Raw genomic sequence first — 15,431 nt, 5'->3', positions numbered from 1 at the left:
GCTGCAGTTGTTAAGTTCTTAAGTGAATCTGGCTTTCCCATGGACTTTGTCAGAAGATCACCGAAAATCATCACCTAACCCTGGGACAACTGTCACAATATGAGTCAGTTGCCAAGTGTCTGAAGTTTGATCACATGACCATAGAGATGCTGCCACAGTCGTAAGTGTGAAAACGGTCGTAAGTTACTTTTTTCACAGTCGCAACTTTGAATGGTCACTAAATGAACAGTTGTAAGTCAAGGACCACCTGTATTAATTGTATCTGTGGCTTGGGGATGGGGCTGATCACTTTCCATAGCACTCTGACATCTTCTTCATGGCCCGTTGCACAAATTCCACTTTCCCACGGTCTTTCTGTATAGCCGTGTATTCATACGCTTTCAGCTTGCCGTAATAATCCGAGAATTTATTGTAGAGGACGGAGATGGGCATGCCATTCAGGATGATCCCAAAAGCGATGCAGAAGAACGCAAACAGCCGTCCCAGGTGGGTCTCCGGAAACATGTCTCCATATCCCACAGTAGATAGGCTTACCTTTAGGTAAATAAAGGAGCGGGGAAAATCATTCAGAAGAGCAAGAAGTGGACTTTTAGACAGAGAATCATAACGTCAGTGGTTCTCAGCCTGTGGTCTGCAGATCCATGGGGAGGGCAGCCTACGATGTTGTCACAGGAAGTCCACGAACCTTGAAGAAATGTTCTGATTTAAATCTTAGGGGTCCGTGGCCATAATCCGTGACCACAAAAGATATTTAAAAGGGGTCGGTGACAGTGGTGGGATTCAAATAATTTAACAACCAGTTCGCCCAGGGTCAGGTTGGCTGTTGTGGGAGGCGTGATCCAGCCCCATCCTCCAGCTTTGCTACATATGCAGGACGAGCCTCCCATGACGGCCAACTTGACCCTGGGTGAGTCAGTTGTGAAATTACTCCCCCCACATACTATCAAAGTGGATCTGGGGCACTGCACTGCAATGGAGAAAGAGGCAATGGAGTAGCAGCACGAGGGGAGGAGGAGGAGCAGGGAGAAGAAAGAGGAAAAATGGCCTTCTCCTTCCCATGCGCGGACTGTTCTGTTGCCCCCTTTTCCATTGCAGCACAGCGCCCGGGATCCACTTTGATAGTAATTTAAAAACTGGTTCGCCCAAACCAATGCGAACCGGCTGAATCCCACACTGGTCGGTGAAAAGGTTGAGAACCACTGTTTTAGATTATCAAAATAATAAAAAGGGGTCCCACATTGTTGCATTAGTAATCTTCTACAGTAATTTCTATAAAAGCCTGCTAAAATAGACTCTTAATTCATCTGCAGGGTTAGTCCATATTATTAGATAGCAACTCCCAAGGATGGACTTCAGCCCTGGGCTCTGCCTGGTGCCAGTTCCTGAGAGGAACATGATTATCTAGCATTTTTTAAGGACAGGAATGGTGCCACTAGCTACCCCCCTTGCTTTTGAAGCTCTCATACCCCGCGCCTCAACCTTTGTCCATAAACTTTGGTGTCAAAAACCTGATATCCAGTGGTTTGCTTCGTTTTAAACTATGTATACAAATCGTTACGTCTCTTGCATAAAGCTTTTAAATAAGTCTCAGCCAGAAGCCAGGATAAAGGACAAAAATCAGTCTTTCCTGAAAGGAACATATCACTAAAAGGAATACAACTGGTTCCCTGAAGGGTGTGGTAGCTGAATCTTAATAATAAAATGCAGCTCTCAGCTGTGAAAAGGCTCACTGATGCTCTGAGCATGGGCCAGCAATGGTGCCCCTCAGCTGTTCCATTACTTATCTGAGACTAAAACTCAGTCAGTGCTGAAAACCAGAATTGAGTGTAGCGGCTAAAGCAGGGGTGTCCAAACTTGGGAACTTTAAGACTTGTGGACTTCAACTCCCAGAATTCCCCAGCCAGTTGAAGTCCACAAGTCTTAAAGTTCTCAAGTTTGGACACCCCTGGGCTAAAGGGTTAAGAGTATGATAGCTGGAGTGTCCCCTTTTTCTTGGTGCCCTAAATACAGCTAGGCCTTGACTTATGACCACAACTGAACACAATTTAAGTTGCTAAGTGAAACATTTGTATATTCCATTTTTACAACCTTTCTTGCTACAGTTAAGTGAATCACTGCAGTTGTTAAGTTAGTAACATGGTTGTTAAATGAGTCTGGTTTTCAGAGGTGCCATTCTACCGGTTTGGACCACTTCGGCTGAACTGGTAGCGGAAATCGCAGGTGGCCTCACTCACCCACCTCGGCTCTATGGCATCACATTTAGGCCCTATTTTTTTTGCCAAAAGCGCATGCATGGAAGGCTGAGCGCATGCGTGCATGCCAGTGGTGGGATTCAAAATTTTTACTACAGGTTTTGTGGGCGTGGCTTGGTGGGCGTGGCAGAGGAAGGATACTGTAAAATCTCCATTCCCACCCCACTCCATGGAAGATCCCCATTCCCTCCCAATCAGCTGGGACTCGGGAGGCAGAGAATCAGGGGTGGGTTCCTGCCAGTTCTAACCTCTTCTATAGATCTACAAATCTACAGTGCCGTTTAGAACCGGTTCCAGCTCCCTCCCCCCGCCCGTCCGCACATCATCAAGATGAAGAGCGAGAGGAGGAATTCTGGCATTTGAAGTCCACAAGTCTTAAAGCTGTCAAGTTTGAACACCCCTGGGGGCTTTTTTTCTAAAGGGTTAGGGGTGCAAGGGTCTTGTAACTTGACGGCTTTAAGACTTGCGTGCTTCAAATGCCAGAGTTTCTGAGGCACATTTTGGTTGCTAAGCAAGAGCGTTGTTAAGTGAGTTTCACCACATTTTACAAGTTGGCCACGCCCACCCAGTCACATGGCTGGCAAGCCACTCCCACCTGGTCACATGGCCGGCAAGCCACTCCCACCTGGTCACATGGCCAGCAAGCCACTCCCACAAAGCAGGCCACACCTACAGAAGAGGTTCTAAAAAAAATTGAAACCCATCACTGCAGAGAATAGATGGAGGAGGGGCCAGTCAGAGGTGGTATTTGCCAGTTCTCTGAACTTCTCAAGATTTCCAATACCGGTTCTCCAGAACTGGTCAGGACCTGCTGAATACCACCTCTGATGCGCTCCCATTTGCAAACCGGTAGAGAAGGTGAATACCACCTCTGCTGGCTTCCCCATTGTCTTTGCTTGTCAGAAGGTCGTAAAAGGTGACCACATGATCCTGGGATGCTGCAACCATCATAAATACGAATCAGTTGCCAACCCTCCGAATTTTGACCACGTGATCAAATGAGGATGCTGCAACGGTCGTGAGTGTGAAAAACCATCGTAAGTCTTTTTTTCAGTGCCATTGTAACGTTGAACGGTCACTAAATGAACTGTTGTAAATCGAGTGTACCATCTGTACATGTTCATTTTGTTTAAGAATCAATCCAGGGCTGAGCTAATCTTTAGTTAGGCCCTAGGAGAAATTGTCCTACCTACACTCACAAAAGCAAAACTCACAATTCACTGCATACTTTTCCTGTAATCATTTTTTTGAATGATCATCTGCTTTCCTGGTGAGACCAAATTCTTTTTTTTATTGTGCCAAACCATGACAGCTTCGTGGCCTTTCGGAAGCTTGCTGAGCATCCTCTCACAGAAGTGATTTGCATCTAGATTTAAGGGGAAATGCAAATCGGGAAAATCCTATCTATTTTTTTTAATTGTTGGGATTGTTCCTACGCTTGATAACCAGGCTGACTTTTCAGATGCCGAGCTGGGGGAATTGGTTCGTAGGGCGCACCTGAGAGAAATGTGATTAGTCTGGGGCTCCGATGGAAATTGGCTCATGGGAATTGAATGTAAATGGCGGAGAAATAGCTCTGAAAATAAACAACAAGATGAAAGGGAGAGATGCGTTATTGACAATAGCCAGCGGTTACAGAACGGCATTTTCCACTCATGTGATTTCCTGGAGAGCATAGGAAAATAGCTCTGCGTTGTTCTTGGTGTGATTTCATCGTCTTTCATCTTAGGTACAGCTGGGATAGAAAAACGGATCATCGAGAAAAACGCTGCTCTGAATTATACATGTGATTATATTTTGTGCGTACTCTGGGGTGGAAGTTTCTTTCTGTTCCTCAGTGCTTCATGCATGGAAATGCGAAAACAAGGGTGGCCCCCATGCCAGTCAGGCTAGCTAGTCTAAAGCTAGTCAATTGTGCCTTGCCACAGATCAAAGGCCGTTCTTTGTTCTCCTTCTCCCTTTTTAGGAATTTGGGGAAATTTTAATTTTGATTAGGGATAGTTATCTATGGCAGTGGCCCCCAATCTTTTGGGTACCAGGGACTGGTTCTATAGAGAGAGGCTTTTTTCCGTGGACCGGAATGGGTGGGAGCATGGTTTCACATGCTGCCTGCATCCCAGATCACTTGTTTGCACGGCCCAGTTTCTGGCTGTCGCAGTCTGGTGTCAGTCCACAAACCAGGTTGGGCAGCCCTGATCTATAGAGATTCTCAGTCATCCAGGTCACGTACTTTCCCCCCCCCCAAAAAAAAATTCTTTGAAGACATTTCACTTCTCCTTAAAGAGGTTTCTTGGATGAGACGTAAAACATTTTCAAAGAAAAAGAAAGAAAAAGAAAGAAAGAGAAAGAAAGAAAGAAAGAAAGAAAGAAAGAAAGAAAGAAAGAAAGAAAGAAAGAAAGAAAATAAGTCCACTTGACTTTTGGAAAAAGCACCTTTGGGTGTAGAATTGTCCTCGGTGCTACCGCATGTGGTTTCAATTTATGTACCTGTCTTTCAGTGAAGAAATTCAATTTCTTTTACTACCAGTTCTGTGGGCGTGGCTTGGTGGGCGTGGCAGGGGAAGGATACTGCAAAATCTCCATTCCCACCCTGCTCTGGGGCCAGTCAGAGGTGGCATTTGCTGGTTCTCCGAACTACTCAAAATTTCCACTACCGGTTCTCCAGAACTGGTCAGAACTGGCTGAATGCCATCTCTGATCCAGATTACAGTTGTCCCAAAGGTGCTTTTTCAAGAGGCAATTGGACTTTCTGCTTTTTCTTTGAAGACGTTCCGCTTCTCATCCACGAAGCTTCTTCAGCACAGAGCTTGGATAAGAAGCCAAATGTCTTCAAAGAAAAACCAGAAAGTCCAGTTGCCTCTTGAGAAAGCACCTTTAGGACATACAGGAACATAACACAAACATTTCACTTAAGCCCCACTTTTTCTTTGAAAGCTAATTTGAATATACATTCTTCTTCACCTCAATTGAATGTGAACTGGTAAAGAAAAAAATGCAGTATTATTTTCTGCACTATATTTCTCATCTCAATCAGCCAGGCACAAATCAATTGGGGTAAAAAAATTACCAGTATGTGCAATTATTCCTGCATACATGCTTCTGCTATTTCTATGCACATACAGTCTACAGGAGGGAGGTGACACCATAGATGTTCTGACATCACCATTTTAATGACATACATTATGTAATTGGCATCTTCCACATCACAACTGAGCCATTATGTAATTGGAATCGTTTGTATGATGACATGCCATGACTTATGGGACCTGTCATGGCTTCCACTTAAGGCCTATGAAGCTGTATAGACTTGCATTAAAGCAAGGCTGGGAAGCCCGGGGTTTCCAGTTGCTGCTCAGATACCACTTAACACTATTGCTCTGCATAGTAGCTGGATTTCGTGCAAATTGCAATTTTAGTAACGTGTGGAGAACTCGGGGTTACAGAGAATGAATCTGTCCGATTCATTCATCAGTGTTTCTCAAACTTGGCCACTTGAAGGTGAATGGAGTTCAACTCTCAAAATTGGCTGGCTGGAGCATTCTGGGAGTTGAAGTCCACCCATCTTCAAGTTGCCAAGGTTGAGAAACACGGGATTAGAGGAACCTGTGAAAGGGGTCACAGCGTGTACTCAGTTGCCTAACAAGTCACAACTAGTGTTGTCAGGGCTCATTTGAATGAAGTTCAAAACAATGGCATGTTGTGGTCAGTAAAGGACCTTGTCTTCAACCGCTACTCCAAGCAATTTAGCAGGATTACTGGAGGAAGAATTGCTTGCATATATCACCCATATGCAGAATAAGTTATGTCCCAGATGTGTTATTTAATATCATCAGCGAGTATTAGAATTAAGCAAAACCCATTCAACTTCAGGATTTATTCATGAGGATTCTTTGCATTCTATTAGTTGGTACCCTGATTCTGGGTGATATTATTAAGCAGATTATGGATGATCATAAACTTGTAGTCAGCCCGCATTCATCTGAGTAAAATGCTAATGATGGTGTATACATCGACTGTTGTCCTCTAGCTTCAAAGTCCTCTAGCATTAGTGGAGATGTGTCATAGCATGCTATGTATTCCTAAATTGGCTTGACAACTTCTGGAGAAGATGCTAGAGCCACTCCAATTTTATCATCACCTTGGATGCAGCTGTTTACAGAACCATTTACGTTTCCTATTGGACAATATTCGTGTTTCTGAACTTTCTTAAATGGCAGTCTTATTTTTCAATTCAAGGGGTAAATCAAGGTAACACAAGGCATTTTTGCCTCCCTGGAAGTGCATGTAGAAAGCTATATATACCCCAATGCAGAATCTATTCCATGGGATGATGCATGCATATTGCACCACATGGAACAAAGCCAACACTGGATATACAGCAGAATATCCAGCCAGCCAGCTCTTGACGTAAGGTGGTAATTCCAGTTTCCATTTTTGATTAACCCTGGCAACTTATCAAAGAACGGCTGAGCGAAAGGATGAGGGAGACACTTGCAGGACACACCTTTGTCCAGTTGTTTATCCAAGACAACAGATTTATTGGGAATACAATTTTCATCCATCACTAGTGGCAGCCTCTATTGTATTTCAACAACAGGTCTATAAATTATAAAGTCCGTGTCACATTACAATCCAGTGACCCAGCCAGCTCTCCCATTTTGTTATTTTTGGCCATGGTTACTGGCTTAATAAATAAAAAATAAAAAAAGAAAGCTCATCTAATGCTCTGGTCTTTTCTCCGTGTTGTTTCGGGAAGCTCTGTGTCTGTCATCTGTTGATCCCCTCTGACATCTGCCTGTCTCTTGATTTTTCAGAGACAAAGGGCAGCTCCACCTGTAAGTTCTACATATCTCATTTATTCTTGGGACATTATTAGGTGAAGCCATCCTTACTACCTCTATAAATAAGTAATAGCTGGCTGTCAGTTGGCATATAGAAACCTCAGGTTTTTTTTAAAAGCACACAGAAATCTCTGCAAATTCCAATATGTTTTCCTTTCTCTACTTTCTTCTTCTTTCTCATGCAGTAGCCCTTGAGAGCTGCATGAAGAAGCCCACCCGTGCAGAACGCTGCCATAAAAAGACATCCAGTTCCAGCTGAGCTTCACTGATTACAGACTGATCTACTGAAACAGATGTACTAAAGCTTACAGTGGGAAGTGGGGTGGGGTGTCTGCATTTACATCTCCTCTAAAACCAAAGACTCAGAACAGATGTTCAAAATCTGGGCATATCCTGTTGCTTTCATAACAAGCAGCTTTTTCCTAAATAAAGAGCAAGAAGTGAGGGGGGGTCAGGTCTCCAAAGAGTGCAGCAGGTACTTACGGCAGCCCACCACCAGGCCTGAGGAATGCTGGTGAAGTTTGTGCTAGCGACGTCATGCTCCACGGTGTAGACCATGGCTGAGAAGGCAGAGATGCCCAGGATGATGAAGAGCAGGAGACAACCCACCTGCTGGTAACATTGGCGCACAGTGAAGCCAAAGGCTCGGAGCCCTGTGGAATGGCGGGCTAGCTTCAGGATGCGAAAAATGCGCATCAGGCGCATGATGCGCAGCACTTGCCCTACTTTGCCCACGCGACCCACTTTCTCAATCTCATGTTCATGCTGGGACCCATGACCACCAGTGTGGGTCTCATCGATAAAAAGCTCTAGCAACAGCTGAAGGTAGAGGGGTAAGACAGCAATGAGGTCCACAGCATTGAGAGCGCTACTAGCAAAGCGGTGTAAGTCAGGGGTAGAGAGCAGCCGCAGTATGTACTCGAGAGTGAAGAAGGCCACGCAGAAGGTCTCCACGTGTTCCAACACTGGCCGTATCTCTCCAATGGCTTTGTCCTTCTGCTGCAACTCCTCGACTGTGTTGAGAGCAAGGGCCACCACGGATATGAGAACAAAGAAACTGGAGGCAACCCCCATCACTTTGGCCATGGTGGAAGAGAAGGGCTTCTCCATGAGGTTCCAAAGGCGCCACCGTTGCGCGGCGTAGCGCATGTGGCAGAAGAGGGCCTCGCTCTCCTGGACAGCCGCCTGAGCACGGAGCTCCTCCTGCACTTTTAGTTGGTCATTCAGCTCATCGCATCTCTCTTCAAAGCAGATCCGGCAGCAGCGCGGCGTGTATTTGAGAAGGACTCCCCAGTAGCTCAACTCTTCCAAGAAGCTGTGGGGGCACAGCTCATTTTGTACCTGTAACACCCCAGAAGCGTAGAAGTTGTAGACCAGCTGGAAAACCGCAGGGTCTCGGTCAAAGAAATACTCATCCCCCTGAGCTGCGTAGTCATCACAGAGGCCTAGCTGGCAATGGCGATCGGTGGAAGTAACCAAGCGTCCAAGGCGAGTGCTGGGATAGGAGGCCACTGCCTGGTACGTGAGATGGTAAGTTCGGCCACCAACATTAATGTTGAGCACTGAGGAGGGAGCTAATGTTCCAGAAGCAAAAGTGGGATCAAATGCAAATATCGAAAGGAGTCTCTTCTGCTCTTTCTCCTCCTTTTCCTCTTCCTCACCCAAGTACTTCTCAGTTTCCTGGGACAACTGCAACCCATAGGGAATAGTTGCTTGGGTGTCTATGCACTCAGCTGCCTTGCATTCTGCGGAAGACTCCAGTGGAGTTTTAGGTGCTTTTCCATCCAAGATGGAAAGTTGCTTCTTTTGATTGAAATTTCTCATGGGTGACACTCTCTAGCCCAACACCCAGGTTTTCAGAGGTGTTTCTTGCCACGGCTTTTTGGCTCTGCTTCTTCTTGCCCAGAGCATTCACGACTCGAGCTGCAGCTTCACATTTCACTCCAGTCACTCTTCACTCACTCCAGTTGTTGCTAAAACTCAGGATGGGATGCAAGCATGGAAAAGAGGGGCGGGGAAGGAGACACTGCTGTTGATCGCTTTAATCTTGCTGACAGGGAAGAACTGAGTAGTTACAGAAGGGGATTTAAAGGTTATTATCCTATTTTAGCTTCGGCTCCCTTTATCTGTGACGTGAAGGTCTACAGAGCCAATAATCTTTGGCTCATAATTTTTTCAAAATGCCAGTATACCAAAATCAATATATCGCTCTTGGGATCCTCTCGGTATGTTTCCAGAATGAAGGAGAGCCGACGGTCTCTCCCATGAAATCCCTCCTTTCAAACGTTCATCTTGCTCTCTGTTTTCCTCTGCCCCTCCTCAAAGTGGATCCATCCATGCTTGCAGAGCTGTTCTATTGGCTGGAGCAGATTTTTCAGGGAGCAAAGCTAACACCAATTTTTGTAAATGCTCTGAATTGTCAGTGCTATACAATACAATACAATACAATACAATACAATACAATACAATACAATACAATACAATACAATACAATAGTAGAGTTGGAAGGGACCTTGGAGGTCTTCTAGTCCAACCCCCTGCCTAGGCAGGAAACCCTTTACCGTTCCAGACAAGTGGCTAGCCAACATCTTCTTAAAGACTTCCAGTGTTGGGGCATTCACAACTTCTGGAGGCAAGCTGTTCCACTGATTAATTGTTCTAACTGTCAGGAAATTTCTCCTCAGTTCTAAGTTGCTTCTCTCCTTGATTAGTTTCCACCCATTGCTTCTTGTTCTACCCTCAGGTGCCTTGGAGAATAGTTTGACTCCCTCTTCTTTGTGGCAACCGCTGAGATATCGGAACACTGCTATCATGTCTCCCCTAGTCCTTCTTTCTATCAAACTAGATATACCCAGTTCCTGCAACCGTTCTTCATATGTTTTAGTCTCCAGCCCCCTAATCATCTTTGTTGCTCTTCTCTGCACTCTTTCTAGAGTCTCCACATCTTTTCTACATCGTGGCGATCAAAACTGAATGCAGTATTCCAGGTGTGGCCTTACCAAGGCATTATAAAGTGGTATTAACACTTCACGTGATCTTGATTCTATCCCTCTGTTGATGCAGCCTAGAACTGTGTTGGCTTTTTTGGCAGCTGCTGCACACTGCTGGCTCATATTTAAATGGTTGTCCACTAGAATTCCAAGATCCCTTTCACAGTTACTACTGCTGTGGTGGTGCAGAAATTCAGGTTCATTCAGATAAGAGTTTCTCAAAGTTAGCTACTTTAAGATGGAGGGAGAATTCAAGTTCAAATTCACCCATCCTAAAGTTCTCAAGTTTGAGAAACACTGACCCAGAATATAAATGTAATTGTACCACATACACCGGGTTTCCCTGAAAATAAGACAGTGTCTTATTTTTTTTTTGACCCCCCTCAAATAAGTGCTTGGTCTTATTTTCTGGTTTTTAAAATTATTTTTGAGGTGCAGGAGGCAAGCGTGATCACTTCATGGCTACTGCTGTGTTGCAATATTTTCAGGGAGGGCTTTTTTAGGAGGAGGACTTATTTTAGCTCATGCATTCAAAAGCCCAATTGGGCTTATTATCTGGGGAGATCTTATTTTGGGGAAAATAGGGTACCTTATCACTGGACACAGAGAAAGGGACCCTGGATGCTGAACCTTAATTTGGAAGTCTTACCATTGTTTTTGTTTCAAAGCCAGATTCTGGTCCCTACGTCCGTGAAGACAGAAGGTGGCTTATGTCTGGTCAGACCTCAAAAAGCTAGAAGTCAACTATGTCAAACTTTCAGTACCCGATTCAATGCAATGGACTCTGGTGCTCTGCACAGGCTTTTATTTATTTATTTTTTTGCTTGTTGCTTTAACAAAGGGAGAACATGTTAGGCAAAACACAACATAATATGCATGCCAGCTTCATTTGTACAATTACTAACCTGGTGCTTTTGGGAACAGAATATGGAATGGTTTATTGTAGTAAGTGAGATAACCCTGCCATTTGCCTTTGACCCCAATCATTGTCATCTGGTGGTCATTGCTGTATTTGCTCAGGCAAAATGTAGCTGTCAGAGCAAAATACGTATATTTCTCACCCCAGTTGTAGTATTTAATCTTTAGTGAAGCAACACGTTTCACAAACGTTGATGTAGGTGCCTTTAGACTGTCATGTGGAAGTGATTTTTAAAGACACATTCATTTCAGCGGCCTGTTCCCTAGATAAAGCCCCATATTTGTATGTCACATACAGGTTTTCCCTTTCCCTCCCCCCCCCCCCATGCATTTCCACAGCTGCTTGATGCGCATTAGGCTGTCCAACAGCTTAAATCTGACTTACGAGTTGGACTGAATGTCAAATATGTATTGGCACAAACTCCTGAACGCTTGCCATGAATAAACAACAGAGAACTTGATAAGATTTTGATCACCTGACCTTTTGGTTTAATTCCTCCTTCCCCCCGCCCTGCCCCTGGTATGCATGCTTTGAATTCTGCCTTGCAATTAATTTGCGGGATGTTTCTTTCCCATTCAGATGAAAACTCTTCCTGGGATGATCTTTGCTTTTGGCATGGAATTAGGATTGAAAGGTGGATTTGTAAAGGGATCGCTTCCTTTGCCGTGCTTCCGATGTCTCTGTAATAATTATAATGCCTATAGATAAGCAATATTTGGCTAGAGGGGCTAATGCATGACTTGTTGATACTGGGAATAAGATATTTCCAGGTAAGGCATAATAGGCACAGTCAGATGTGCTTGAGAAGATGGAAATAGGCCATGGATCTTAACTAGCTTTTCCAGGCTCTGAACATCATGAAATGTGGTGTCTCTGTCCTGAGGCTGGTGCCAGAGGTTGGCTGCAAATTATATCACTGCCAGTTCCAGGTGACTGCACTTCACTTGTCGTTGTAAAATGACATCAATCAATGATGGGAAAGCATTCTATATTATTTGTGTGTGTGTGTGTGTGTGTGTGTGTGTGTGTGTGTGTGTAACATACAAGACATTAAGGGGGGGGGAGAATCTCTTTGGGCTCTTCTAGGGCCAGATGATAGGTGTTTTTTTTAAAAAAGCTTTCTATATAAAAATGGCGGTGTGTGTGTGTGTGTGTGTGTGTGTGTGTGTTCCAGCATAACTCTGGAATGCCTTGAACAATTTCAACCAAACTTGGTACATAGATGACGTACTCTCTGGAAACAAATAATATGGGGATAAGACACCCCTAACACCCTCGGGATGGGTGTTCTGTTAAGATACAGCCTGTTGTGCCTTAAAATGGCTTCTTCAGTACTGCTGTAAAATGGCTTCTATTGTACAGTGCAGTCGAGTTGCCATGGTAACAGCTTCACAGTACTCCACAAGGGGGTAAGGAGGGAAATCCAACATTAGAAATTATCTCTGGTCCGGACATTATCAAGAAGGTTTTGATTATCTTTGAGGACAAATGTATGGCCATGATCAATCAAACATTACTGGGGCACGGGGAAAACATTTGTAACTAATTTAATTGTTGCCAAAAACAGGGCTTTTCCTGTCTAATACAGGATTTTGATAAATACATACCCGGGCAAAGCCAGGTTATCAGATAGTGGGTGTATAAAAAAAACAAGATTTCAAGAAATCGATTAACCATTTAAGGAAATTAATTGATTTAAAAATATGTCACAATACATATAATTTTGGAATGGGGTATGTTTTTCTCTGGTTAGGCCACCTCCATTTTTGGCCTCGCCCATTTTGGCAGGGTAATTCTCAGCAGATCAAGCATCACCATCCACAAAATTCACAAAACTTTAGTACAGGTAGTCCTTGAGTTACAACAGTTTGTTTCATGATCGTTCAAAGTTACCACCGCACAGAAAAAAGTGACATGACCATTTTGCACAGTTAGGACCTTTGCATCATCTTTGGTAAGGCCACACTTGGAATACTGCATCCAGTTTTGATCGCCATGATGTAAAAAAGATGTTGAGAATCTAGAACAGTGGTTCTCAACCTGTGGGTCAGGACCCCTTTTGAAGTCGAACGACCCTTTCATAGGGGTCGCCTAAGACCATCGGAAAACACATATTTTCAAATGAATACGGAAAACATAAAATAATCTTATGGTTGGGGGTCACCTCAACATGAGGAACTGTATTAAAGGATCGCGGCATTAGGAAGGTTGAGACCCACTGCTCTAGAAAGAGTGCAGAGCAACAACGATGATTAGAGGACTGGAGGCCAAAACCTATGAGGAATGGTTGAAGGAACTGGGTATGTCTAATTTAATGAAAAGAAGGACTAGGGGAGACATGATAGCAGTGTTCCAATATCTCAAGGGTTGCCACAAAGAAGAGGGAATCAAACTATTCTCCAAAGCACCTGAGGGTAGAACAAGAAGCAAGAAGAAACAAGAGTTGATTAAAAAATCATTTGTGGACTATTATACTAAGCTATATGTACAGGATAATATACAGAATAAGTTAATAGATGATTTTTTGGAAGGAAAAAGGGTTGCCAAAATTTCTGTGCTTCAAAAGGCAAATTTGGAACGTCTTATAACCGCTGATGAGATCACTTTAGTTATAAATCAACTTAAATTAGCTAAGGCTCCAGGGACTGATGGTTTGACTGCAATGTATTATAAAACTTTACAACTGGAAATGATTGAATATCTTACACAACTATTTTGTAATATACAACAAGGAGGTAAAATACCTCCCTCATGGAAAGCGGCTTTTATCTCATTGATACCTAAAGATAAAGAGGGCCCTAAGAAACCAGAGGATTACAGGCCGATATCTCTTCTGAACACAGATTATAAAATATTTGCTAAAGTATTAGCCAACAGATTGATGCCGGTTATTCAAGAGATTATTCATCATGATCAAGCAGGATTTATTGAAGGCAGACATATGAAGGAGAATGTAAGGCAACTCATAGATTTAATTGACTATCTTGATAAGAATAAGCAGATCTCTGCAGTGCTGGTTTTCTTGGATGCAGAGAAGGCCTTCGATCGAGTGAATTGGAACTTTCTAACCAAGACTTTGGAAAAGATGGATATGGGAGCACGATTGCGGCAGGCGATTGGAGCAATTTATCAGCAACAAAATGCACAACTTATTATTAATGGAAATTTGTCAACAACTTTCGAGATACAAAAAGGCACAAGACAAGGTTGCCCATTATCCCCATTGTTATTTATTTTAACTTTGGAAGTCTTGTTGAACGCAATTCGGGACTCAAAATCCTTAGATGGCATAGCTATCAGGCAAAAGGAATACAGAACTAGAGCATTCGCCGATGATCTGGTTGTTACCCTTTCACATCCTTTGAAATCAATAATCCAGATGAAAAATATCATAATAGAATTTGGCATGGTGTCTGGGTTTAGACTAAATCAAAACAAAACGAAAATGATGGTTAAAAACATGACAGAGACTCAAAGAAAGAGACTTGTAAGTTTAGCAGATTTTGAAATAGTTTCTAAAGTTAAATATTTAGGAATACAAATTTCAGAATCAAACACAAAACTTTTCTCAAATAACTATGAAGTGTTGTGGCAAAAGATACAGAAAGATCTTGAAGCGTGGAAAAAGTTACAATTGTCTTTGCTTGGAAGGATCTCAGCAATTAAAATGAACATTCTACCTAGATTTATCTTTCTATTCCAGATGATTCCGGTGCTCAAGTCAGATAAAACCTTGTTAAATTGGCAAACAACATTAAATAAATTTGTTTGGAAGGAGAAAAAACCGAGAGTAAAGATGAAGATTATGCAAGATACACGTGAAAGAGGCGGCCTTAGACTCCCAAACCTTCGATTGTATTATGAAGCTGCGGTATTAACGCATGTAGCAGATTGGTTTGGGAAAACAAAAATGGAATTGCTCAATATAGAAGGCCATGATCTTGTTCTGGGATGGCATGCATATCTTTTTTATGAAGACAGGGTGGATAAAGTGTTCAACAACCATGTTCTCCGTAGTGCCTTGATGAGAATATGGAAGAAGCACCGGCCCAATTGGGATTATAAAATACCGCTTTGGTTGGATCTTGCAGACACCATGGGGATTATGAATATTAAGTCACTCGGGGGGTGTTTATATAAAGATGTGCTTATTGCTGATGGGGGCGAATGGAAGTTAAAAACTTTGGAACAGCTGTTGGAAGAAGGAATTACTTTAAATTGGTTACATTACATACAGCTTCAGAAGAGATGGGAAGAAGATCGCAGGGTCGGCTTTATGGATAAAGAAGTGGAACTGATTAAGCAGATAAAAGAGATTGGTCCAAAACAAGTTAAAAGAATATATAATGTACTGTTAGAAAGAGACTCAGAAAGTGAATTGGTTAAGGATTGTATGATTAAATGGGCTCAGAATTTTGGTGAAGTGGTT

General features: G+C 43.1%; 1 protein-coding gene across 1 annotated transcript; it reads right to left on the bottom strand.

The window, feature by feature from the left end:
• Positions 1-261: 261 nt before the first annotated feature.
• Positions 262-8,917, bottom strand: KCNV2 (potassium voltage-gated channel modifier subfamily V member 2; the record flags this gene model as incomplete). Its single annotated transcript, XM_081944975.1, has 2 exons — positions 262-534; positions 7,577-8,917. The coding sequence occupies 2 exons, from the start codon at positions 8,915-8,917 to the stop codon at positions 286-288; spliced, it is 1,590 nt and encodes a 529-aa protein (XP_081801101.1). The 3' UTR covers positions 262-285.
• Positions 8,918-15,431: the final 6,514 nt, after the last annotated feature.

Source organism: Natrix helvetica (assembly GCF_964273705.1).
Source record: "Natrix helvetica genome assembly, chromosome: 2".
In the NCBI taxonomy this organism is placed as follows: domain Eukaryota; kingdom Metazoa; phylum Chordata; class Lepidosauria; order Squamata; family Natricidae; genus Natrix; species Natrix helvetica.
This window is presented reverse-complemented; position numbering and strand designations above follow the sequence as displayed.